General features: G+C 28.4%; 2 protein-coding genes across 2 annotated transcripts in view; one reads left to right on the forward strand and one right to left on the reverse strand.

Annotated features, from left to right (window-relative positions):
• cv-c (crossveinless c) overlaps positions 1-27,975 on the forward strand; it is a 224,741-nt gene that overhangs the window by 105,475 nt on the left and 91,291 nt on the right. The gene's annotated exons all lie outside the window — the stretch shown is intronic.
• Positions 13,112-23,827, reverse strand: natalisin. Its single transcript, XM_065498357.1, has 3 exons — positions 22,849-23,827; positions 15,259-15,620; positions 13,112-14,279 (listed from the first exon to the last, which is right to left on the reverse strand). The coding sequence occupies exons 1-3, from the start codon at positions 23,706-23,708 to the stop codon at positions 13,117-13,119; spliced, it is 2,385 nt and encodes a 794-aa protein (XP_065354429.1). The 5' UTR covers positions 23,709-23,827; the 3' UTR covers positions 13,112-13,116.

The following is a 27,975-nucleotide window of genomic DNA, read 5'->3' on the forward strand; positions in this document are numbered from 1 at the left end:
TCTTAAAATTAAAAGTTTTCTTGAGTTGAATGAAGTCATTAAATAGTTATGAATCTTAACTTAAATATTTAATCTCATTACTAGTTATAAAATAGCAGTGATAATGAGCTAAAGATCACAATGAGTTTAACAGTAACACAAATTGGAGTTTAAGTTAATTAAACTTAAGCAGAGCTTAAATTAAACTAAACTTGTCTTGAATATACAATAGTAAAATTAAACTGCTAAAAGATGAAACATTTAAATGATGATCATATACACCAACAAAAATTATCTTAAACTTCACAAGAGGTACAACATTTATGCTAAAATATATGAATAATATTTTAAATAAAAATAACGGTCTATTTGTCATAATAAAACTAATAATTTTGTTCATTTGAGTGTAGGCTGTTGCTTGCTGTTTTTATGTTAAATTTATGACACATACAAAATATTTCTGTTGTAAAGCTTAAAGATGTGTAATTTCAAATAAAAAATTTGAAAAAGTGGAGGTTTGAATGCTTACAAATTTTAACTTTCGCTGCTACTTTTTATGCGTAAAGGGAAAAGTTATTATGAGTATTATGATCGTAATTTTTACTATATTTATATAGAAAGAAAACTTGTGTAAACCTAATGTGATTCCTGAGAGGTTTATGCTCAGTTTTCTTTTCCGCAAAATTGTAAAAACCAATTATAGTTTCTGGTATTTATAGAAAAAGGTGATGACACCCATTATTTTTCTGCCGTATTCATTTATGGTGCGTTATTTCATTAAATGTAATTTATAAACATGATCGTATTTAAAGTTTTATTATTTTTTTTTCTTTCACATTTTACAACTTTAACCACACTCGATGGAAAATGTTAATGGAATGTGTTAAAAATATTTTATTTTACTTCACTTGGTTTTTAACTGAAATTATAAAAAAATTTATTCAATTTTGTTTATATACAAAATAAATTTTCAAGCAACATGTTGCCGACAATATTGTTTGACTGCATTTCAGAGTTAGTTTTGAACTTCAACAATAATTTTTAATCAAACATACATTTAGTGACCTTTGAGTTTCTGGCAACATGTTGTTGGAAAATTGTTTGATACATTAAATTATTTGTTTAGAAACCCCAAACAGATGTTGTAGACCATTTGTTTAAAAGATAAATAGTTGTTATATGCAATATTCGACTAGGAATCAGTACTTTTTCATATAGAGACAATTAGCAACATGTTGCTAGCCACATAAATATTACGAACTAAGACAACTTCAGTGGAATACTTAGCTGCCGTATTTAAAAATTAGCTTGAGGACAAATTAACGTACATATAAAAATCATCAGCAACTTATTTGTTGGCAATTAAACTTTCCTTACACAACGTTCTTTTCATGAGCGTACTTTGCCATAAAACTCTTACGCATTTGAGGGTAATGCGCTCATAAAATATCAACTTGTATAAATTTCTTTTTTTAATAATAATTTGTTTTTTTTTTTGTAAATTTTGCATATTGCAAATGAAAACATGTAAGACATTTGCGTACCCCTGGTGTGTAAGTGTGTCTGTCTGTCTGGCAACTAGTAGTTTTGTCATTTGGTGTCATATTTATGCATACGTTCGCTTACGACGATTGTTGTTAATACCTTGTTTAAGCCGATTTTCTTTTTTGTCTAAAATAGTCTTTACAATTACAACAAGACTGTGTATTCGCTGCTTAAAAGTTTGCTGAGGTTTCATTACAGCTGTTGTTAGATGAATACATGGTGGGTTTCTTGCTCAGCTCATACACCCGGCTCACTCACTTTATGTTTTGCTGGCCCATGTATCGTGTGTGTTTATTATTGTGGGTGATAAACTTTAACAAAATTGCGTTAAAAGTTTCCATAAATTGTTAACAAATATTGTTTAAGAGATTAGTTGACAAACAATTGTAAATAATTGTAAAAATGTTTATTATAGATTTACTATGTCATTATATGGGAAAACAAGCCAAATAAAAAAAGAGATTATGTTAGACAGGTTGGCTGCGCAACTTAGCGGTTAATGGTGATAATAAAGAGATTTATAAGAAACAAGTAGTAATGGATAAATTTTAACAGAAAATCAAAAAGTTTTCAATAAAACTTAAATTTATATTTAAAGGCAACATGTTGCGGAAACTTTATAAAAAATTTATAATTTTAGATGACAAGTCTTCCAGTGAAAATTTCCTCATTTTGAGGAAAACTTTTCCAAAGGAAATTTCGAAGTTTTGGAACAATTTTTCCAAAGGAAATTTTGAGGACAAGTTTTCTATAGAACATTTTTTCCGTTTGATATTAATGCAGGACAAGTTTTCCAAAGAAAAATTTCTCCATTTCCAAGTACAATTTTCTTATTTAGAAGATTAGTTTTCCAAGGGAAATTTCGAATTTTGAGGACAATATTTCTATAGAAAATTTCCTACTTTTGATATTAAGTCTTATCAAGTTTTACAAAGAAACTTACCCCGTTTTGAATATAAGTTTTCCATACAATACTTTAATTTTGAGAACAAGTTTTCCTTGGAAAATTTAATAATTTTAAGAACAAGTTTTCCAAACAAAATTTTCTCCTTTTCGGGAAAAGATTGTTTAGAATATATCCTCATTTCGAGTACTTGATTTTTAAAGAAAATTTCTTATTTAAAAGACAAATGTTACAAAAAAAATTTCTTCATATTGAGGACAAGTTTTTAGCTACAATTTTCTTATTTAGAGGATTTGTGTTCCGAAATAATTTTTCTAATTTTGAAGAAAAATGTTCCAAAAAATATCTCCTCATTGAGTACACGTTTTCCAAAGAAAATTTTCTCATTTTAAGTACAAGTTTTGAATAGAAAATTTCTTTTTTTGAGGAGTAAGTTTTTATATTGTACAAAATTTATTAATTTTAAAAACAAGTTTTCCAATGAAAATCTCATACTATTGAGGAGAAGCTTTCCAGCGAAAATTTCCTCATTTTGTGTATTAGTTTTCTACTGAAAAAGTTTGGTTTTGTGGAGTAATTTCTACAGCAAATATCTCCAATTTGTAGAGTAAATTTCTGAAGCCAAATTTTCTTCACAAAACTAACTTGAAAAGTCTTCATTCTGAAGCCAAAGTTTTCTATTGAAATTTTGACAGAATGAAGTCAGATTTCTATTGAAACTTTTTAAACAGAGTGAAATCAGTTTTCTGAGGCCAACATTTTCTATAGAAAATGGATTCAAATTGAGGCTTAGTTTCATCTGAAAAGTGTCATTGTATTTGCAACTTTTGATTGTAACGTCTATCATCAATATCTAATGAAAACTGCCTAACAACATTATTTGTAAACATAGTTGTTTTTAATGTTTATAGCTGAAAAACAATTTATTTCGCAAAACATCATATGTTGTCCATATAAAAAAACATAGCTTGTAATTGTTTTTATATTGAAAGCAATATATCTAACACACAATTACAATTTCTATGACAACATTTTTACTAGTGGCACAATTTAAAGACAAAAAACAAAAAACCAAACCAAACACTTTTTCTTAATTTCTTAACAATTGTTGCTGCTGCTGCACCCTAAAAAAATCACAATGCAATTTAATAAAATATACATGCAAATGCCACTATTTATGGCAAATAAATAGAATTGTAGGCGTATTAATATAAGCAATCAACAGTACACAAAATTTTGCATCTCCACCTCACACTAACAAAACAAATAATCACTGCAACATACAAAAGTTGCACAGAAGAGAAACAACAACACACAAAAAAAAGAACTGCAACATAAGGAAACCTACATGCGAATTCAAACAATTGTATGTAAACAAAAAAAAAAAACTAAATATAAAAAAACTCCTCATATGAGTATAAAGCAAAAAAAAAAATGGTGAATATATTTAAGTGAAAAAATTGCAGTAATATGCAACATTTATGGCGGCATTTAAAATGCCATAAAAGAGACGTGTAAACTGAAAACGCTTTAAAAAGATACAAACAGCACCAACAAAAAAAATCATACACAAGTTGCAAGAAAAAATTTATAATACAAAATGCATACAAAACTGACAATATGTGATGATACATAAACATTTATATATCACTTGGTTTTTTTTTCTTTTCAATTTTTCGAAAAACTCAGTCCGTTTATTAAGCTAAAGGAAATTACAATTAACGCTTGAAATCCTCTCGAAAATAAACGAAAACAAGTCGTTCCATTTTTTTTTCTTCTTTTTTCTCAGATTGTGTTTTACTGATAAGGACTAAGAGTGAGTGAGTTGAACAATTTTCTTTGCAAAAATAATAATAATAATAAAGATTTTTTTTGTTGCAGGCTTCATTAGTGCAGTGAGCAATTTTAAGTAACTGTATACACATTAAGTAATGAAAGTGTTAAAAATCTGATAACGTCATTTATAATAAATAAACAACAATTGCTGCAGAAGCTGCCAACAACAGCACAATAGTTACAAATGGCAAACAATTGCATTTAATATACGAATAAAACTCATTACGTTTTATCATTCATACATATTGTATGTGAAGATATTGTGGTAAACAGAAACATACAACTGACAACATTTAGTAGGGTGTTCAATTTAACAGGTATTAATTTAGCAAAAAAATTAAAACGATTAAAGTATTTCTGCAACATGTTTCACCTAGTCAGTTCTATTTATTTAATATTAAACTTGTTTTAATAATTTTTGCTCTTGCAACATGTTGCTGCTTATTGTTAATAATCCCGATTATAATTATTTCAATTTGCGATCTGCAACATGTTACTGGTTATTGTTTATGATATAGGTTTTTATATTATTATTTTTAAATTTTGAGACTGCGATTTTTAATTTTTGTTTTGGTGTGTTTTTAAAAATGTATTGTAGCAACATGTTGCTGAAACATTTTTTATCTATATTTTTTTAAATTACATAGTAACAATTTTTGTTATTTAATAAATAAAAATTAAAAAAATATATTTTTTGCTAAAATTCTGCAATATGTTGCTAAGTTTCAAAACAGTAAACCAAGCAGCATGTTATAAAGAAATATGTTTTTTGTAATATTTTAGTAGTTTGTAAAAATAATTTAGATTAAAAAATTGTCTAACAATTTCTTTAATGTTGCTATACAATGTTGTTAGTAAAACAGTTAAGCAACATGTTGCCCAAAAATTATTTTATTATCTTAAAATAATTATTAACGTTTCAGAGACAACTAATCAAAAGAGAATAAGAATATGTGTTTAATTAGCCTGCACAATTGTGCTATGAAATGGGCATCAATGATTTAAAATATAAAAAGAATACATGTAAATCTTACATGTCTTTTGATATTGCAAGACTTAGGTTTTTGACAACAGACTTAGGTCTTTTGTCTCTCAGTAACGCTTCTATGCATATTTTATTCTATGGTACCCAGCTTAAATAACGATTTATACTATTTGGTTACATTATAGAAATATATTTTTTATTTTGAATTTCGGCAACGTATTGCTAAGTTTCAAAAATATAAGCTGGTCAAACAGGTTTTTATTAATTTCAGCGAAAATTTAAAAAAATCTCTGTCGTAGTAGAGCTTGCAAGCAATATGTTGCCTAAAACAATTTATGGATATATAAGTTGTTCATAAATATTGCTATACAATGTTGCCAACAATGTATACAACATTTCTGTACCTTTTGTGTCAAAGAAATACATTTTTGGAAGTGTTTTAACTAAAGCTAAACTTTGCGTAAACAAATTCTTAAACTATTTATCTTATTCTGCTATACAATGTTGCATTTGAAAAGAATTTTAATATTTAATATTATACTTTAAACATTTCTTTAGAGTTTTTTCTCAGCATTATTTCTAAAATGTAGGAATAATGTTTACAGTTATACTATTTTTCAAATATTTGAAATATATTTTTTGTTTATTTTATATTTCAGCAACATGTTGCTTTACTTCTAAAAAATATAACTAATATGTTTGCTTAAAAATCAACACCATATTTTAATAATATATTTACACAAATGTTTCTAGTCAAGCACTAATGCAACATGTTGCCTAACAAAACTAACTTTGTAGTTAAAAGTTCTCAAATATTTTAATAATGACCATTATTAGGTATATTTTGCTTTTATCTAAAATGTTGCTAAACAATGTTCCCAGTAAAACAAAGCAACATGTTGCTTAGTAAAACAAACTTTGTTATACAGAATTATTAAAGTAAAATATATAATTTTTTGTCCTAAATGTTGCCATATTTAAAACTTTTTAAAACACTAACAACTCCCTTACTGATCGTCTCTTCCTGATATTTCTTCAACTATAATAGTAACAAAATATTCTACTATACAAAAAGCTAAATTTTTAATAGACTTTGAGACGCAAAGTGCTGCTTTACATTTCCTTAACTTTAGCATTTAATCTCATTTCTTATGCAGTATATTTCTGTTTTGAGTCATTAACCAGCCACCACAGATCCAACGTCACTCATTAAATGTATAAATTTAGTAAGAAAATATTAAAAATAACTTAAGCTTTAACACACAAACAGCAGCAATCAGTGGCATTAGTAGTAGCATTTTGCAGTAGCAATAATTGCAGCAAAATAAAATAAAAAAAAATTATATAAAGAAAAACAATCTTTGTTAACATTGACAGCGGTAAATGAACTTTTTATTTTTTAGTTGTTACTTATTCACATTAAGTTGTTGTTAATAATGTAATAAAAATGATGGTTGAATGACGATGCTGTTCGCTCCTCGCTCGATCTAGCTGCACATCATGTGCAGCTAGTGTCTGGAGGAACCAAAAAATGCACAGTCTTTTGTCAATGATTTGTTGATAAACTTTCGTTTTTCATTTTATCAAGTATAAAATATATTTAATAAATTTATATATACTTACATATATTTATTATTTTTTTTCTTTTCAACAAAGTCATTGCTTTATTAATGTTATTTCATTACATCTTCATGTAAGAGATCATAAAACACTTAAGACTTTCAAATTAAATGCATGGTCTGTTTCTGCTTTGTCAACCCATAAACATGTTGCCTTCAACTAAAGGTTGGTCTAAACCAAAAAAAAAAAAAAAATAGAAATATTAAAATCACAATTTATCACCATTTAGTTTAGACAGTTGTTTTCTATTATAAGATAAATAATGTGTTTGTTAATCTTTTTGTATCTAAATATTTATGCAACATTGTTGCATTGAGTAAAAGCAAAAAATCATTAAGAATTTATTTAGTTTGTTTTTATACAAGTAGATAAAATGTTGTAGTATATACTAGTACATTTTAAAGAAGTTATTAAACTTGTTTTTAGATTTAATTTATGAAAGGTGTTGGCTGGCATTATAGTCTTTATTGCTGAAGATGTACATTTGTTGCAGGCATTCAGCTTGAACTATTAACGTAAGAGTTCATATTTTAAGAGATGTTTCGTAAGTTATAAAAATGCTTTTAAGTCGTATAATTATTCAAAATTAAACATCTTATTATTGCTACTTTTAATCAACAAATTTACTACTTTTGTCTTAAATTATCACTTTCCTTAGCAACATGTTGCTAGCATATTTGTATGCTTTATGTTACAGCCACTATAAAAAAGTAAAACCTTTAAATTGCTTTTAACTAGGATTTGTTGTTAATTGTTGTATTATGGAAACAATTAACTACTTTTACAACCAAGAAGGCTGCTCTTTATTTACTGAATTAAACTTTTGTGGTTTGCAACATGTTGCTAACGACATGTTTTAATTTGATCAATGAAAATGTACCTAGCTTTTATTTAACATTATTTCTATAAGTAATTTGAATGTATCAAGTTTTTTCCTAGACTACATGACTCTCAGCCAAAACATTTGGTTAATTAAAAAAACTATTTCAATAACTAGAAATCCCAAAATGTTAACTCTGCCTACATAAATCTCAACAATTACTAATAAACTTATACATTTAGAAAAAAATATATTTTTTAACTAGTTCTCACATTCCAAGTAACCAACATATATAAATTTCTTAATTGAGTTTGACAGTTATTTGAACGGAAAGCGGAACCCACCAATACAATATTTTTCTATAGAAATTGACATTTAATTTAATATATTTCTGTTATTTTATTTTTAAAAAAAATTGACAATAAGGCAATTTAATTTAATGAAAGTAAATAAAAATGAACTTTTCTAGGAAATCTGTTTTATATTTTTTCACCAACAATACATGACAATACTCAAGACAATTAGTCTTGACAATAAGACAAAAATAGCAAATAAAAATATGGCCATAACAAAACCAAAAACTAAACAACAAACAAAGCAATGACCACTAAATTGCAAATGAATACCAGGATTTAAATAGTTAAAAATACTAAATGGCAAAAAAATTCAACAAACAAAAAAAAAATGGCAAAAGACAATCATGGCAGCAACTGAAATTTTGTTGACATTGCGTTGATTTTCTCGACATGTCTTTTGTGCCACCAAAAAAAAAACTAAATAAAAATTGGTCATTCAACTAAAATTGACTTTTCTACACACATGCAAAAAGATTGCCTGCCTAAGCCTAGACAACGAAATGAAAAGAAATGTTAAGCAACATGTTGCTGCTGGTCTCTAGCTATCTACTGCTGCTGCTGCCGATGCTGTATTTTAGCCTTTCATGCATGTCATGTGCTGTTATGTTTATAGTGTTTTTGAAGTAGCACTTGTACTTTCATTTGACAGTTTTATGTTGTGGCCAATGAAAGTGACAACAAACGTAAGCTGTGTTTCGACAAACCCAAAATTGCACAAACATACCTATATATATCTGGCGGTCTAAGTATGTTTGAATAACTATAAATTAAATGACATGTATAACGAAAGGATATCAGTCGAGAAACATTGCCAAAGATAAAATACATTTATTTACAAAAAAAGTAAACAAACTTAAACAAAAATTCAAATTAATACTTTTCTATTTAAAGAAAATTCAATAAATAGGGGACTATGATATTTTTTTTAACTTTGTAACTAGCTAACAATTACAATTTTATCTTGCTGCAAACAATGTTTACTTCTTTAAATGTGTCATCTAAATTTTAAAGATATTGTAAATGTCATGATATTCTTCTAAAGTTTTATATTTTTTTTTTATAAAAAAGCCAGAATACATTTCTTATTATAACACAATTCTGCTTTTAAAGATTTTTGTGACAGAACAGTGTTGTTGCATTAAATTGTCTTCTTATTAATTATAATTATTACGTTTGTTTTTTATGAGATTTATTTCAAGACCATAATATTGTAACATTTCTGTCATGACATAAAAACCGTATAACATTTTAAAATTAATTTATGTTAAGAATTTTTAATTGTCAGAAGGCAGCCTTTTTGATGCCAAGCTCGAAGTGTTATAAAATGCTATAATATTTGATTAATATGACTAGTATATATTTTAAATATTATTTTATAAAAAAAACTTCATTATACAAAATATTGCTAAAATAAACCTTTAAATATCAGGATATAAATTTAAAAAAAATGTAAACATGTTTCACTACAAGTTTCTAAATTTACAAATCTTCTAGTAAAACATAAATATTTAACATATAATTTCTATCATGACATAACAATCGTAAGACATTTGACCCAAATTTTTTTTCATTATTGAAATGTTAAACTCTTTTTGGGGATTTTGGCTTTCTTCACATAAATTATTGGAAAAATGTAGCATAACAAATTCTTAATATCATATAACAATTTTACGTCATGACAGAAATGTTAAAAAAATTTTGTGTTTTAGCAGAAATTCCATAATAAAAAATTGCCTTAAAAAAATTTTGCTAAAATCATGTAAAATTAGTTTATGATGACAGAAATTTTATAATACTTTTAAGTCAGGACATACATGTTTGCATAAAAAAGTATTAACACATTTAATTTTAAAATTATTATATCAAAACTGTCTTATAACAATTTTTTTTAAAATATTCCAAAACTATTATTGTCATTTTGCATATTTCCCAATAAAAGTCTAAATTCTACATAAGACACATTACATAGAATCATTTTTTTACAAACATTTTTATGTCATGACAGAAATATATTTTTTATGTTTAGCAGAAATTTAATAATCAAAATTTACTTTACACAAATTATTGCAAAAATTTTGTAACGTTTGTTTAGCATGACTGACATTTTCTAACATTTTTATGTCATGACATAAAAGTTTTCATAAAAAATTCTTAACAAACTTAATTTTTAAAATTTTTAAAAAAATTCAGAAAAAAAAGAAAGACATTTTACATATTTCCCAATATATGTCTAAGTTTCACATAAGTCACATTCCTAATAATCACTTGTTTAATGCTTAACCCACATTCAAGTACATATTTGTGTTCCAAACGAATAATCAAAGCTAATAACACCAACTTGTGTATAACTCGTGTGGTACTTGTAATTTGCTGTCATATTCTTCAAACACTGTTGTCAACAAAAAATGGAAAACCAATGCAACAAAACACATTATTTTGGTAACAACACTAAAAGCATTTTTCTATACATCAAAGTCCATTGACTTCAACACACACACTTAAGTGCTCCATATACTTCTATTTTATTTGATTTAAAACTCAAAATATTTAAATAATTTTTAACAGTTTCAAGTGCTCTTTTAGAAATCATAGTAATAATCTTAAAATTAAAATTCAATTGTTTGTTGTCTTTAGCAATAAACAAACGTCTGTCTGTCTGTAGCTGGTATGTTTTAGACCAATTTGTTAAGTTGGCGTACTCAATGTGTCAGTTGGACAGTTGTAGTACGAGTATGTACTTGTAAAATACTGTATACCTCAATCTTTTTCGCTTTCTGTTTAACATCTTTAAAATGACCTTCACTGGTGTTGTTTGTTATGATTTTTTTTTTTGTATGATGTTCATAATATTTTGATGTTAATCTTTTGGATTGTTTTTATTTTTACTCTTCTTGTTTATATTTTGTTGTTGTTGTTGAATGTTTAACACCACGCTACAAAATTAAACTCACGCTATAATTTGTCTGTGTTATTAACCCCGTCGTCATACCCTTCATTTCAATGTTTGTATGTTTGTTGTGTTATATATATTGATGTGTTTTTGGTCAATGTCAATGTCAAATAATTCATATTTGACTTTCAATATTCCTGGCTTTAAATTGCTTAAACGTTGAAGCATCTATAACACGCAAGTTTAAAAATGCATTTGTATCATAGCTTTTTAAAACGCGATGTCTAGGAGATGCTGTGTAATGTTTTGTTGCAAGAAATTATAGCTTTAAACATGTTTTTTTTGTTTTAAATATTTAACGCGCAACATGTTGTTGCAAAAGAAAATATTTAACTCGTTGTTTTAAGATTAATTAAACTATTGGTCAATTCACAAGGTCTCTTATCATGTCATATTGTCATAATGTCCTTATATTTCACAATGGTTTTTATTGTTTTCAAGCAAAAACGTCCTAAAATAATACTACTACTCTGTATGCTAGGTGTATTGTGTTATCGTAACCAACCAGCAGAGACCAGCGCCGAATGCCTCAGATTCGGTTAAGCCGAGTCGTGATATATTAGGACATTATGACAATATGACTGATAAGAGACCTTGTGAATTGACCATATGTTTTAAAATATTTTGTTTGTCAGAAGCAATTTTAACACTTTTAGGATCAAGCTTTTTTTGTAAATAATATTTAACTTGTTGGTTAATCAGCAACATGTTGTTAACAAATTTGTTTCCATTTTTATTCATAAAAAACATGTTGCTAATTAAGTGTATTCCCTTATTATTGAATGATGAAAATATTTGAATTTTAAGAATTTTTATATTATTGGTTTTACAACATGTTGCTAGAATAAAATAATTCAATAGCAGTTTGAATTGTACAAAATTAGCAATGTTATACATTAGGTTTTATCAACATGTTGCCAATTATATTTGTATAAAGTTTTATTTATTAAGAACTTTAGTTTGTTGCTAACACCATATTATGCAGGATATTATTCCAATTGGACTTTGTTTTATAAATAGTAATGCTTTATTCAATATGTATCAACAATGTTCCCAACTTCGGACAATAATAGTTTGAATTGGTACAAATTCAACATGTTGTGCTTCATACAGCAACAAAATTTGAATGTTGGTCTCAGGACTAAAATTATTATAAACATTTCTATATAACTATTCGTTATTACATACTATTAAAAAGTACTTAAAATGAAAACTATTTTCTGCAACATGTTGCTGAAAACAAAATGTTCCAATAAGCAACCAAACTGTAATGAAATGAAAGATCTATTACATTTATTTACAATGACTTCCAATAAACATCGAACTTGTTATTTAGAATGTTTATAAACCTTAGATTATTGTTGACAATGTGGATTTTTGCAACATTTTGTGATACAAATTAAATTGATAAAAACATTGCATAAAAATACTTTTGACTAATAGCAAGTATTGCAAATGAACATGTTGCTGGAATATTTCAAATTTCTTATTTTAAATGTTTATAAACATTACACTTTTGTTGACAATGTTGTTAGCAACATGTAGAGATACAAGTATGGTTTATAAATAAGTTACTTGTAATCATTTGTTACTAAAAGTAGAAAGTATTTAAAACGAAAATAATTTTCTGCAAGATATTATTGCTTTTGTATAAAATTTGTATTTTGTTTATAATGTTTCTGTCAACATATTTTAATAAAATTTAGGTTCTTGAGGAACTTTATTAACTATTGATTTTGATAAATGTAGTCAAATATTGTCGGTTCATTCTAATATAATAAATAACACATTATTTTTTTTTACTTTTTGTTGATTTCTTTAAAATCGGTTTGCTTTATTATTATTTTTTTTTTTAATTTTTCAATATCAATATTTGAATAAATTATTATGCATATATACATCAATTTACAACTAGTAATAATAAATAACATAAGAAAAGCCCTTTTTGTCACAAAATCCAAATCAATTACCAACTTAATTTACTTTAACAATGAGTGCCATTTCTAAATATATTAAAACAAAATCTTATCATTTGACTTTAAATCTTTAAACATATAACGTCGTTTAACTAGCCAGATCAGTTTTAGTCTTTGTCTTTTGAAGTTTTAGTTTCAGTTTAGTTTAATCCAAATCCTTATTATAGAAATTATCAAGATCATTAGTTATACTATTATCTAGTTGATCGTTTGAATACGTTAATTGTGTCTCTTGAGGCGTTGCCAGTTGCAGTTGTTGTTGTTGTTGTATTACAGGCAAGTGTTGCAAGGCTGTCAAACGTGGATGTCGCATTGTCAATAATGGTTGATGATGGCCATGATGATATTGAGGCTGTTGTTGTAGCAACAATTGTAATTTATGCCAAGACAAAGGATCAAATTGTTGAGCTAATGATTTCAATGAGTTTTGTTGTTGCTGCCACATAAATTTACTGGCTGGTTGAATATAAGGTGGAGAAAGGTCTACTAGTTGCTGTGGTTGCTGCTGCTGATGTTTTTGTTGATATAATTGTGTTAGTTGTTGTAAAGGTGACATTGATCTTAAAGTTGTCTGTAATCTATTTGTAGCCAATGTAGGCGATCGTAGAGTTTGCATTGGTCTAACATTGCTATTTGTTGGTCGTGTCGAAGATGTGTTAGCTTTAGTTGTATATCTTTTCCACCATTGACGTCTGGCATTGTAGTGATTTGGTAAATGTTGTTGTTGATGTCGTTGCTGCTGTTGTTTGCGATTGTGTAAAATATTGATCATTGATTTAAAACGTTTTTCCAATAATGATGGTGAGGCTGATGTAGCTACTGCTGCTGCCGGTGGTGCTTGTTGAAATGTGGTTGACATTCTTGTTGTCGGCTCATTTCTGTTGGACGTTTCATCAAAACTATTTGCAAGTTTTTCGTCATCATCTGGTTGTTGTTGATTTGGTTGCTGTAATTTTCTCTTCATTTTTGCCATTAAATTTTCTATATATTCCGTCAGTTCATTTGACAGCAAAGGATGTTGTTGCATTTCATGTCGTTCATTGATTTCTGCTTCATCAATAGCCTCGATGTCATTGCCGTCATCATTTCTTTCATCTATGACGCCGTTGTCATTGCCAGCAGCAGTCATTTGTCGTTTGCCACGATTTGGATAGAAGAGATCATCATATTTAAAAATATCTTTGATTTTATCACGTCGGCCACGATTCGGCACAAATGTCTCATAACGCTGCAATAATGAATCTAGATCGGGTAAATTATGTTTACGTCCTCTAGGCGGTATAAATGGATCTCCGCCATAATTTAAACCTGTCATTGAAGAAACATCAAAATAAAGACAATCAAATTGAATTGCTAACAAGTGCAAGAGGTTTTAGAACATATGAACATATGAAAAAAAGTCAACTATTTTTTTTTGATTTCAAGTTATTTGAAATTTATATGGCAATAAATCTGGGAATGTTTATTATTTTAACATCTAAAGCGTTTAAATGTAAAGCAAAATTGATTACAACGTCAAAAAGCTCTAGATTCCGGAATTTGGTTGAAACGATAATTTAGCTCATTTAAACAGTGCAGATTCGTATTATGGTATTTTTTGGTTTTTAGACATAGGAAAGTGTTTTTGCCATTACATGATATATCTAATATGAGATCTGTTTTGTTAACAAAGCTTTTTATGTGAAATAAGCGATTTATTAAGAAAAAGTTTGTTCTATATGAAATAAGATATTTATGCGAAAAAAGCTTTTTTGTGAAACTAGTAATTTATGTGAAAAAGCTTTTTATATGATATACGAAAACCATCTTATGTGAAACATTTTTTTGATAAAAATTTTTATATGAAATTTAGTTTTGTTCAAAACGTTTCTTTTATAAAAATATATTTTTTCCTTGTTAAGAAAGCTTTTTATTTAAAAAAATATTTTATGAAATAAACGAGCTTTTTGTGTGAAAACTTTTTTGGAACAATGAAAAAATACATGTTTTGTAAAAATTATTTTTTACTGACATAAACAAAAACATTTTAAAACTATTTTTCTGAAACTTTGTTCAGTTTAAAAAGTTTTTTATGCGAAGAATGATTTTTATGTTAAGAAAGCTATTTATGAAAATATCTTTTATGAAATAAACGATTTATATGTGAAAAAAGCTTTTAGTGTGAATTTTTTTTTGATTTTTAAAAAAGCTTTTTTCTGAAAATGTGGTTAAGACAAATAATTTTTAAATATCGTGAGTATTATTTTTTTTTATTTTTAACATTTCTATCACAACATTTAATACTCACCTCTTTTGTAATCATTCTCATCCTCATCACTCTGATCATATTCTCGCCGCACTATCACATACCGGGGCTCGTCAACTAGCAGTGGAGGTTCTAGGCGACCAGATAGATTTAATTTCTTCCACATATACGTACCCGGGTCATAAGAGTCCGCTCCATTAGCTGTTACATTTGTAAACTTACCATATGGATAGAGTTCCCTCAAAGCCCAACTTAAAAATCGTATTAAATTCTGTTCCGCTGTCAAAAGTAAAAGAATATCATCGTCATCATTTATTTTGTTATTGTGATTTTGAGAAGATCCAGCAACAGCACTAAATGGATGATTTTGCCGGTATTGCAATTGTTTCAATAGAACATTATTTCTGTAATTATAGAAAGATAAAAACCAGATATTTTAATGTTGTAATTTATTTCCCACAAATAGTTTTTTATTTATTATGTATGTTAAAGTTAAAACCTATTAACGGTTTTAAATTACTGGTAGAAGAGATGTCTTGGAGTCAGAAAAACACTTGTACTTTAATTTAAGGATTGTCTCTTCCACTCTTCAAACATGCACTGCGTGGGTTGCTGGTTTTTTGAGCATGTTGAAACTTTCTTGGCTGTTTGTAAATGTTTAGGGTTTCCAATTACCTTTTTCTTCATCATCTTCTTTGGCTGTGATAAATGGGTGCGTAAGTTTTAAGAATTAAATATGTGTTTTGTATTGACACCTTTATATATGACTTTACAAAAGAAACTTACACTATACACACATATGTATGTTACTGGATATTCATATATGTTTCAGCACTTGTATGTAAGTTTATTTGTAAGTTCATGTAAAGTTGTTGGTCCGCGTATATATTCATTGTGCTGTGTAGGTTTTAGGCTTGATTCCCAAATAATCAAAAAGGTGTGTCAAAAAAAAAAAATCAAAAGTTTTAAAATTCAAATTAATGGTATTATTAATTTTTAATGTTAAAGTTTAATTGGAAATTTTGTTGAGAAATAAAAGCAATTACATATTTAAAAAATGGACAGTATAAACTTATTGTCAAGACCTTTGTAACAAATTGAAATTAACTTTAATTTTTTGCACCAACAAAATCAATGTAATCTGAAATCAAATGACTGAAAATCGTTTCAAACTATAGAATTTTTAGTATAATTATAATAAGGATTATTTGTACATTATTTGGATGGAACATTAATTATTGGGTACAATTTGACACTTTTCTAGTTTTACTTCGATTTATTGTATTAAAGGCATAATTTTTATTTTCCAATTTCAAAAATATATATTTGTTTATGGTCTACTAAACTACTATTTAGTATTTTCATCGACTAAGAAATACTTTTATCGTCCTGTGAATTTTAAAAGTTTCACGTTTTGGTACTTAATTTTAATAATTTGGTTAAAAAGTTAAAAAATTTCAATTTTAATAGTGTCAGTATTTGGTAATTAATATTAATATATTAGTTAGAGTTTTCGTACTGCTTTTCACAACATTTCAAACTTTTTCTTCTATTGTATGTTTCAAATACATAAATGTACTAATAAGGCTTTCAAAAAAGTACTAATCATAAATTTTGGAACATTTAGTACTCTCTACTTAAAAGTAAAACAATTTCGCTGATACCTATTTGTTTCAGTTTGTACTTTTAAAGGTCCCGTGGTACTATTTTATTTAAAATTGGTCTTCCAATTATAATAATACTTATAATCACCAATCCAGAATTTTAGAATTTCAACGAAATGCTTTTGATTTCAATATTACTTTGATGGTCTATCCTGCTTAATTTTAAATTTTTTACAAAATTCTTTCACTTAAAATTATACCTTAGTTTCTTATGTTTAGAACTTACAGAAGTTTTCATACAATTTTCCATCACTTCTCATAAAATTTTAAAGTTTTGTCCTAACCGACTACCACAGCGTATGATTGTTATTAATTAGGTCCGTATCTAAATTATTGAAATAAAGCAGAATAAAAGCAAACATACAGAATAAATACAAAAATTGCTATGGCTGTCTAAAAAGTACCTATTTTCATACTGAAATACAAAGAAATACAATTGAAAGTGGTATAGATCTGTGTTTGTTGCCTTCCCTAAATAATAATTTCTGCTCAATCACTAAAATAATTGTGGAGTTGTATAAACTGGCCTCTTTATAAAGTTGTAGGTTTAACCGAAAATAGGTGTGGAATTTTTGAATAAGATATCGAGACATTCTAGCACAACACTAATATGGGTTACTATATCTATGTTAACCAACATGATAACAGTATAACTGATAAAAAAAAATTCCAACATCAACTCTTCGAATCTACTTGTTCTGTTGCTAATTCAATTTGGCCCATATATGATGCTGACAGGTTGAATTCACATACTGAATTTTGTCCAGCTAGGATAGGATCGCATATTTTTGAGACTTATAGAATTGACAAATTTCTAAATGAACTATTCGTCAACAAACGAGTGTGTGATAAATTTGGTTTTTATAAATCACAAAATTTTTTTTTAATTTTTTTATATAATTTCAAAAATTCAAAAAATTTCGTGTGGAAAATATAAAGATCTTCGAAAACATAATTAATTTAGCTTCTATGACTTATTAAATGACCTAAAAGTTTTGTAAAAACATGGCGTACTCTCTCTATTAGGCAACCTCTACTTACTCTTCAAAGAATCTGTATGGTTCGTTATGGAAAAATTTTGTCTCGATTGAGGGACTTGGGTATCACAGTGAGACCAGTTTATATATCTGAACTGCTGTTTCTCTATCGCAAGCAACTAAGAGCATCATACATAACTATAATTACGAATCATATAAGGTCTCCTTTTATCTCTTCGCCATTGAAAAAGTTATTGGTTAAAATATAGATCTTTGCCATAATTTATTGTACAGTATTTATGGCAACATTGTTGCTCTTTATATAATATAATTATATATTTAAATTTTCGTGCTTTTTAAAGACCACAATTCATTTAAAACGAACTCTTTTCGGATTTCCTGCTTTGAAATTCAAAATACTACAGTCTAAGTGCACATTAATATTTAAAGGCGTTACAAATTGAATGATAATCTTATATTATCAATAAAATGCCATAATTTTTAGCTACACTTTCCTTAAAAATGCCCAGTTATTCGCCATGGTCTCCATGTATAAGCATAAAACATTCGTCTACAAAGAAGTGTTTTGTTTTCATTATCATACACAGCACCAGACGCTTTAATTGAAATATCATAAACCAATATCATAATTTTTTATTTTTCATTAAACCGAAACAAATCAAAAATAATTTTACCAAAAAAAAAAAAATATATACAAAAGTGAACGAACAACATAATAGCCAATGAAATAAATCATAAATTTATTAATAAACAAACCCATTTACTATATTTAATATTAAAAATTTAAGCAAACTCGCTACGCCTTAATTTTTCCAAAAAAAAAGCTTCGGCGAAAAACCACGAAAATTATTAATAATAAACAAAATGTTAAACATATTTAACAAAAAGAAAATAATGTATGTATGTATAACATGTATGAGTTTTGTTATGAAAAGAGTTAACGTCATACCTGGTGGCATTTCCTTTTTTTTCCATTCTACATTGGCGTCCACCCGGCCTCATTATGGCCGTAATCTACCGCCTCGATTACAATGAGCGATAATGTGCCAATTGTTCGTCATATGCAAACAACTGCACAACAACAATCATGCTCTCGTTCAAAAAAGCAACAAAAAAGTGAAATTTTTATCTTTAGTTTTTGAAGTTTGATTTAGTTGGGTTTTTTTTTTCTGTTCAAGGAAATAAACCAGTAGTCCATATTAAATGCATATTTAGCGTTTGTTCAATTATTCATAATATTTTGTGTTTGTTACAAGGCTTTACAGAGTTTTTATTTTTAATTCTTTAGGTTATTTTTCATTTTCTGTGTGTAATTTTTTTATTAAAACTCCCTGCCATTAATGGGATTTACTTGTTTGTCGTTGTATTAAGTTGGAGATATTTTTTGCAATTCTTTTCTTTGGTTTCTTTTAGCTTTTGGCTATAGTGTAAGTCTCAAATTTCTTGCTGTCTTTTTAAAAGAAAGTGATTAATGTATTGTTAATTTTTAAATTGGACATGTTCTGTTTTCTGTTGTATTTGTTTTTGTAGAGTTTTTGTCAGCTCTTATCTTAACGGCAATTTTTTATTATTACAGATAACTAGTGAGAATATTATGGGTGGTAAATTTTGAAAAATGTTAATAAGATTATGTGCGATAAAAGAAATCAATTGCTCAGTAGAGTTAAATCGATTTTAAATGGGTTAGAGCAAAAGCATCTGATAATTTTCATTCTAAAGCTTTTGCAATGTTATAATAAATAAAAAGCTTGTTTGCATGAAAAATTCGATTTAGAATATGGTAGGACTGATATGTTATTGTAAAATCTCCAAAATAGATAGATATATGGGGATTTCATGTCAAGTGAACAAAGTTTTGAAATCGATGTCTTCCGATCGTAATGTCAAAATGTGGTCAAAATTTGGCCAAGCATAGTTATCTAAACTATTTGGGACACATTTTGCTAAGAACAATAGGTAATATTAAATGGATGAGAAAAAAACACCTGCTTGGCCAAAATGTCAAATTTTGACGCCCTCTAACTCAGAGAGTTCTTGACCGATCTTGTTGAAAAGTTGTGTCTCTTGTTGAAAAAGAACTTACCTTGGTGCAAATTTCAAAAGTTCAATTGATATATAAAATCCGCTAGACAATATGTTCCTTCAAAAAACACTTTACTGTTCAAAAAAAAAGAAACACAATTAAATTGAGAAAAACTCCACTTTATAAATGAAATATGCTCATAAATTCAAATAATTCAATTTAATCTCAAATTGTTATTTTATTCAAAAAGTTTTGGTTTGTTTCGCATTTGACCGAATATTGGATTCGATTCGATTTCGGCACAAAAAAATACGATTTCGGTTGAACTTATTTATTATACTACTTTACAATTTTTAATCAGAACTAGAGTGTTATATTCTGCTGTGCCATCAATATGTGACAGTAAAATATTTGGGTCAATTATGCACCAATTCTTTCAAAAGTTGATAGAAAGATATACTTAGATACGAACCTATTTCTTTCTATGAACGGAGTAGTTAGAACTAATTTGTGCAAAATTATATCTAGATTGCCGCATAATCAACATATTTATAACTGCTCAAACAGTTTCCGGGGGGTCATTTGTATTGTCCCATTTTCAATACCAAGCTAACCTTATAAAAAGGGAGTATTTGCTCCACTATGTAAAAGTACCCGAATTCTATAATATAAAACTTTTAATATAAATTTCTGGTGATCCACTTTCTTACGAGGATTTTGCCAGTAACCCAAATTCAAAAACTCATATACAAAAGACCTTGAGAGATCTTTGCCATAGTTTTCCAGTGTATGTTTTTTTTTCTCTTAAATTCATTTAGAAATTTATGCCAACCACATTAAGCAAAATTTCACTTTCTTTTGAGCAACATTTTGTAAATGTTGTAAGTATGTGAGCATGTGGTGCATACATACTTATATGACATTTAAAATTCTTCACACACAAACAACTAAAACCAAAACTAAATAGTGTCATTAACTCTTCATGCCAAAAAATACGAAAAACACTTTAAGAAGACAACAACGGTCACATTTTTAGCACACACTCTTCAGGCACATGAAACACCACCAACAACTTTAAAACAAAACTCAGGATTAGCAATAAAGCTTAATAACAAAATCAACTACATGCAACATGACAAAAAAAAATCAACGACAACATACATATAGCACAAGCAGCAGCAACGAAATGAGATTGCACCACCACACCACCACCAACAACAAGTAATATTTTATAATGCCGCTTAAATGAAAATTACGATAGTGCATCATCGTCGTCATCATCATCTTCAGCTTCAGAGGCGGCAAACACTTTCACTGCAACCTTGAAGTTTAACAGCATGTTGCACAGAAGACAACAAAAAAAGAAAAAGATCAAGTCAAATGAACAAATAATGAAATAAAAAAAAAAACTATACCACTGGCCAACATGTATGCCAAATTTGATGTAGTAGTTTCAATAATATTACTCTTTCTTTAACAGCTCCCTGTGCATCATGAGGCGATTAAGGGCCCCCTTAATGTGTTTGAGCAGAAGTGTGAAAGAATTTATTTATATTTGAATATAGTTTTTGAAACGTTTCCATAAGTTTGATTTAGAACAGTGTGACGTATTTCAAATGGAGCAAATAAGTTTTTCTATCACAATTAATTCGAGGTTGTCGCAAAGACTCGGCGAAGTTATACATGTTTTCATATTAAAACACTTTATATAAAAGGACTTTCACCTTGAACATGGAGGTCTTAAAATTAACACCTAGAAGTTACAAATTTACAACTCTTAGAATCTCACTGTGATTAAAAAATTAACAGACAAAGGCACATGCAATTATAGAAATTTTAGATTGAGAGACCTTGAAATATGATTCCTTTATTTAAAATTGTGTAACCAGAACTGAAAAGTTCTGTTGTGAAGACAAAATCATTGAAATTGTAACCAATTTTGTGGTCACAACGAAATTGTTTTCTAAATTTGTAAAGAAATTAATATATAATAGCAAAATTTCCGGATTTTTAAGTGGCCTAAAGCTCAATAAATTATTAAATTAAAATAAATGCGACATTCATCTTCATGGAAATTGATACCGCCTATGGAGTTGGGATCAAGTTTTTTAAATTGTAGATATTTTAGACAGTTGTGTGTCAAAACATATGTAGACATGGTGTCCAGAAACTATATAGTCATGGTGTCCAGAAAAATCGTAACTATGTGAAGAGGGTATTTAAAATATTTCACAGTTTAAAACCCCTATAGTCGGTCGAAAGCCAGCTTTATAGAACAATTTGAAGTCAAGTTAAAATCCTTCCTACACCTATGTTGAGATCAATACAATTCAAATCCATCTTAAACCTAAATTAGGAGCAATTCAAACTGACCAAATTTTGAAAACCTTATTAGAAGCAATTCATTCGTGGAAGTTTTATCAAATTTATCTTAAATAATATTTAAATTCTCCCAAGGAGAAGGGAACATACACAATCTCTGGGGACGTGTTGGGTCTTCGGGGATTAAGACCGATTATATATCTAACACTTCAAATAAAAGTGTTAGACCTAGAAGACAACTCTTAGTTTTTAAAATGTTTATTAAAGATTAACTGATGAACTTTTAATATTTTAACATTTTAAGACCAGTTAATATCATTTAACACTTGCGTTTGTGTCAAGCTTTTGACACAAAATTTCTAGCAGTTTTATTTTATATTATGAATTCTAAAACCTTTCAAACTTAAAATTTCTCTCTGTTAAAGAGTTTACTCCTTTCAAATCCTGTTTTTTATCTTTATATTGTTGTTTATGAATTCTTGTATATTGTCCGACCAATTAACCATGTTTTTTTTGATTTGGTGTTTTCCGTCCATTTCTTGGTGTTACGTGCTTCAACAGACACAAATACTTACACTCTCAATCATATACGTACATAAAAATTGATGCTGCATGTGCAACTCACCTGTCAGCAATAAGAGCACCATAATATTCCTGCAGGCAATTATTATCATTTTCCAGTGGACACTGTCTGGACCAATATTTCGAAGGCCTTAAAAGTCTATTCAAAATTGCTGAGTCTTCTGTTGCGGCTGGCATATTTTCTAAGTCTCTACGTTTAAGATGTACTGTCGGTTCTTGTATTTTAACATGAGGTGGCGAGACAAAAATATCGTCAATCATTTCGGAGCTGGGGGACAACCAGTCATTGGTGTCGTCGTATTCTTCGGCAGAGTTAACCTTCGGTGAGGGAAATTTCAATTGTGGTGGAGTATTCAAATTTGTGGCTTCATTCATATTTGCGGCGGCGCTAGACAACCACAACGGCAAAGATGATTTCAAAATGTTATTTTCATTTTTATGATTATTATTATTATGATTGTTGTTGTTGTTATTATGGCCAACATTGTCGTTGTCGTGTGGCTTGAGGCCATTTTGATTTTTGTTATTTTGCTTAATTGTTGCCATGGGTTGCTGCTGCTGTTGTTGTTGTTGCCTTGCTGCCACATCGACGATAGCATCATCAAAGGTATTACGCTCACGTTTTTTTAAATTTAAACTTAGATCCTCTTTGTTATGCCACAAATTCTTGAAATTTGTATATAAATCTGCTGCCAACGCTGCCTCATTCGTTGCTTCATCTTCATTGCCCTGCAATTGTAGCTGGATCTCATTGTTTTTGGCCAAAGAAGGTTTTTGAGTTTTTAGACTCTCGTCCAAGGATGCCGCATGAGCGATAAGTGATGGTGGTAAAGATAATACCGCCGCACATTTACAATAAATTGTTAGCCCAGCCAAAAATAACACAGCAAGCGTGATCTTCATGCTGGCCTTGTTAAGTTCTCAATTCTCAGTGCTCCTCCAAAAGATGTTGTTGTGGCCAAGATGAATGCTACACCTTCTTTAAGACACACTCAAACAAAACCAAACAAGAAATGTGGAATGCTTTATTTGCAGCATAAGCTGCTTTTAGCCCCCCCAAAAAAAGAAGAATCTTTTGTTATATTTTTTAGCTTTTTAAAATGATCTTTTTTATTTATTGTTTTTTTCTTCGTACACTAACGCGTTGGTTTCACGTTCTCTTTCGTTGTGCAATTTTCTTTAGAAACTGAAAGTTGTTTGCGAAATTTATGCTGCTTTTATAGCAATTTTTCATCTTTTAGCTAACTTCATCTAACTGACCACCCATATTGCCTTAAAGCTGATTCTCCATTTCAAATTCTACATTCATATTTATTTTTTGTTTGTTTCCTCTTCTAGGACTAGCTTTTTCTTAACATTTCATTATGTTTATATAACATAAGATTCCTTTGGGGATCACCACTCACTCATTTGGTGGTCAGTAGTTAATATCAGGTTAGCTGTATGTTTAGTCTATTGTGATATTTACTGGCCCATATGTTTGGTTTGGTTGTTGGCGCGTGAAATTAAAAAATTGCGTTACATACTCGTTATGTTTTCTTCTTCGAGGCAGCTAATATTTATTATAACACAAGTATTTTTTATTATTTTAGTAAAATGCATGTTTGCTTATTTGATGGTAAGTAGTTGCTATTTTTACCACACTTTTTGAGTTATTAAGATGGTACTAGCATGTTGTACATGTTGTTCATAGAATCACTACATCAATCACGTCACATTAGAATTGTTATTGTTGGTTTATGTAATAAATTTTAAGTAAGAGTAATGTTTGTCATACGATATGTTTTTGATGAAGAATATTTTAAAGCTGCAATCTGGTAGTTATTTTAGAATTGCATAAATTTGAGTCATTATTTTCGAACAAAAGTTTGATTAAAACACAATACATGACATTTTGAGGATTATGTCCCAAACATCAGTTTTCCTGAAATCTCCTGTATCGCTGTTACTGCTAAGTAGAACATCAATTGATCTATGTCTTTTTTTGTATTATTTTCTCAATATCTTCGATAAATTCAAAAGAAACAAATTCTTTGGATTTTTGAAAATTTTTGTAAAAAATAGTAGGAAAAAGGTTTGAAAGTATAATTAATTGTTTTTATTAGAAAATTTATCAAAACATCAAAATAAGTTTGTTCCTCAACAAAATTGTATATATTTTGCACAGTGTCATGTCATATTGTTCATAGATGATAAAGGAGACAAAATTATTTATTTTTGGATATTTGACCACTACTTGGTACTTTTGGCTGATGAATATTGAAAAATTTTACATTTTCGTTTCTTTCTATTTATAATTTAGTAAACATTTTAAAATCTATTCTTCTGAATCTACAAAATTGCTCAAAATATATCTCTTTTGCAAATGGCGGCCATTATATCTAAAGGATGTTTTAAATGAATAAAGTGGGCGATAGTGCACTATCAATAACTGGGTTGCTGTGAATTGCGAGTGATACATAAGCATTATCTACGAGTTCTTATTTGAACTGGAGGATATGTAGCTCTCCTGACAGGGGACACTTTGAAGGATGTGTTTCCCGATTTGAGCACTCCAGACCACCTTATTTACGTTTTTATATCCTACACCACCATAGTGGGGAGGGTATTATGCGTTTGTGCAGATGTTTGTAACACCCAAAAATATTAGTCTAACACCTTAAAGTATACCGATTAACTTATAATCACTTTCTGAGTCGATTAAACGGTGTCCGTCGTCTGGCTGGTTGTCTGTCCATGTAAACCTTGTGCGCAAAGTACAGGTCGCAATTTTGAAGATATTTCGATAAAATTTGGTACGTATAGTTTTTTCCATGGACTAAGCCTATTGAATTTGGCTGAAATCGGTAAATTATTTCACCTAGCCCCCATACAAATGTTCTCCCGAAATTGGACATAAATAATTAATTTTTATAAGTATCTACACACAGAAAACAGATTCGTATTCACAACCGAATTTGGCGCCAATCGAATTTTGTCGGTTGCATGTACTATCGTTCTATTCGGTTGGAATTACTGAATATATTAGTATACACAATATTCCTTTGCTGAATTAATGGTACTCACAACTGTTTTAAAAAATTAATTCGGTTAAGGGCACCAATATTGGAAGTTAGAGTAACATTTTTTGTTTTTTTTAATAATATTCAACAAGATATATTTTTTCATTTTATTTAGCAAGGAAAATGATACAGAACAAAATAGAAAGATTAAATATGTCTTGAATCTGAAATTAGTCCGTAAACTTAGGTGGTGGCAGAATAAATTTTGGCTTGACTGGAAAAACTGGAGATATATGTATGTTTAATCATATCAGGCAGCACATCAGATAAATGTTAAGCTTATCATGGAATCTTGTATTTGTCTAACAGTTATTACATACATGATCATTCTAATAGTGGATTAGAACCAGAATTGCTACTGGGCCACCTACATATAAATACACATATTTAAAAAATATCTTTAGTGCAAATATTTTTTAATGGATGTTACTTACATACATTTTCTTACAAGTAACGCCATCAAATGTCCAATTGTCCAAAGCACTACCTACAGCCGTTTAATGTCCATTACGAAACATCTTTTCTGTATATTGTGTATGTCTTTGAATTTTTTTTATTATTTTGAAGTTATTTTTTTGAAAAATGTCAAAAAATCTAAAACTTCTATTGATTGTGAACACCGAATTGAAATTATTTTATATTAGAATAACCAATTATCAATTACTATATCCAAAAACCTTAAATGAAAGTTAGTAAAGACACAAACCGCATCAATTAATAACTTTTACGGTTGTTGGAACCTCAGTTCGATTGTTATTGAGGTTTTATTATTCTAACCATTAGAAATCGTTTAAGTATATAGAATTTTAATAATTACAATCGAGTTTCTGTCATGCTTATTACATATTTATAATTACAACTGATTTCCGATCGATCTTTTTTCTGTGTGTACACAAGTTTCGCTCCAAATATGTTTTATGTATACGAAATTCATGTCACCAAATTTAGTTATGATCGGTCCATAATTAGTCATAGCTTCCATATAAGGCCCACTTCCGAAAATAAGTTACGAATATAAATTAAAATGTTTTTTGCACATTTACTTAGTGTAGGGTATTATATGGTCGGTCTTCACCGATCATACTTTCTTACTTGTTTTTTTTTTTGAGATCACGGGCTTACATGAGCAGCCACAAAGATAATATCCTATAAGAGAGAACTTATCGCCCAAAGTACTCTCTAGAACAATTCAGTGAATGGAATATGAATAATTCTACGGGAGGTTGTCTTGAATTTATACAATTTCCCTACATAATTTCGGAGCATCGTTTTGGAACAAATATATTCATGAGAAAGTCTTAAACATTTTCTAAATATGATTTTCACTTGTTTCATATAAACTTAAAAAAATCTTATAGAGACTGTTATATAATTTAAATATTTTCTTAAACATTTTAATCCGAATTTGGTTTACAATATGCAAATGTAAGATCTTATTGTGGTTTTCTTTTCACAATTAGTCTCTATCAATAATGTAAAACTTAACGTATCCACCCATGAGCTCTTTATATGTTTGTATCTGTTTATATAATCCAGAAACTATATAGATTATCCTTATAATTGAGCGAAGGATAGAAAGGGGATCATTCAGCAATTTTGATAAGTTTTTCATAAGTTTTGAAACTAGAAACTTTAAATAATATCCTCATGTTTGAGAGTGGGATCAAAAAAGGATCATTACATGCAAATTGTATGGGAGGTGCCATGCCCATTGTTCCTATATATGTCAATTGTGAATCTAAACCAGTGACCCACTCAAACACACACAACAAATTTCATCGAAATCGGCCCATCCGTTAAGGAGGAGAATTATATATATAAAGATATTCAAAGTTTACTAAAACAGTTTATTAAGCTTCATATCCAATAATAAACCATGTTTGTAATTTAATTTCCTTTACTGTACAGCCTTTAATAAACTATAATTCCTTAATTTCTTTTAAATGGAAAAACATTTTTCCACATTTTCATTTACATTCATCTCTGTCTACAATAATTATGCAATCAGTAGCTTAAGAAAACCTTAGCACTTCCTCCTACACACTCTGTCCGTCCGTCTGACTTTTTTTTCCCAAAACACTTCAAATGCCTTTATTCACACACAAGAC

The sequence above is a fragment of the Calliphora vicina genome, chromosome 1 (genome assembly GCF_958450345.1).
Source record: "Calliphora vicina chromosome 1, idCalVici1.1, whole genome shotgun sequence".
NCBI lineage: Eukaryota > Metazoa > Arthropoda > Insecta > Diptera > Calliphoridae > Calliphora > Calliphora vicina.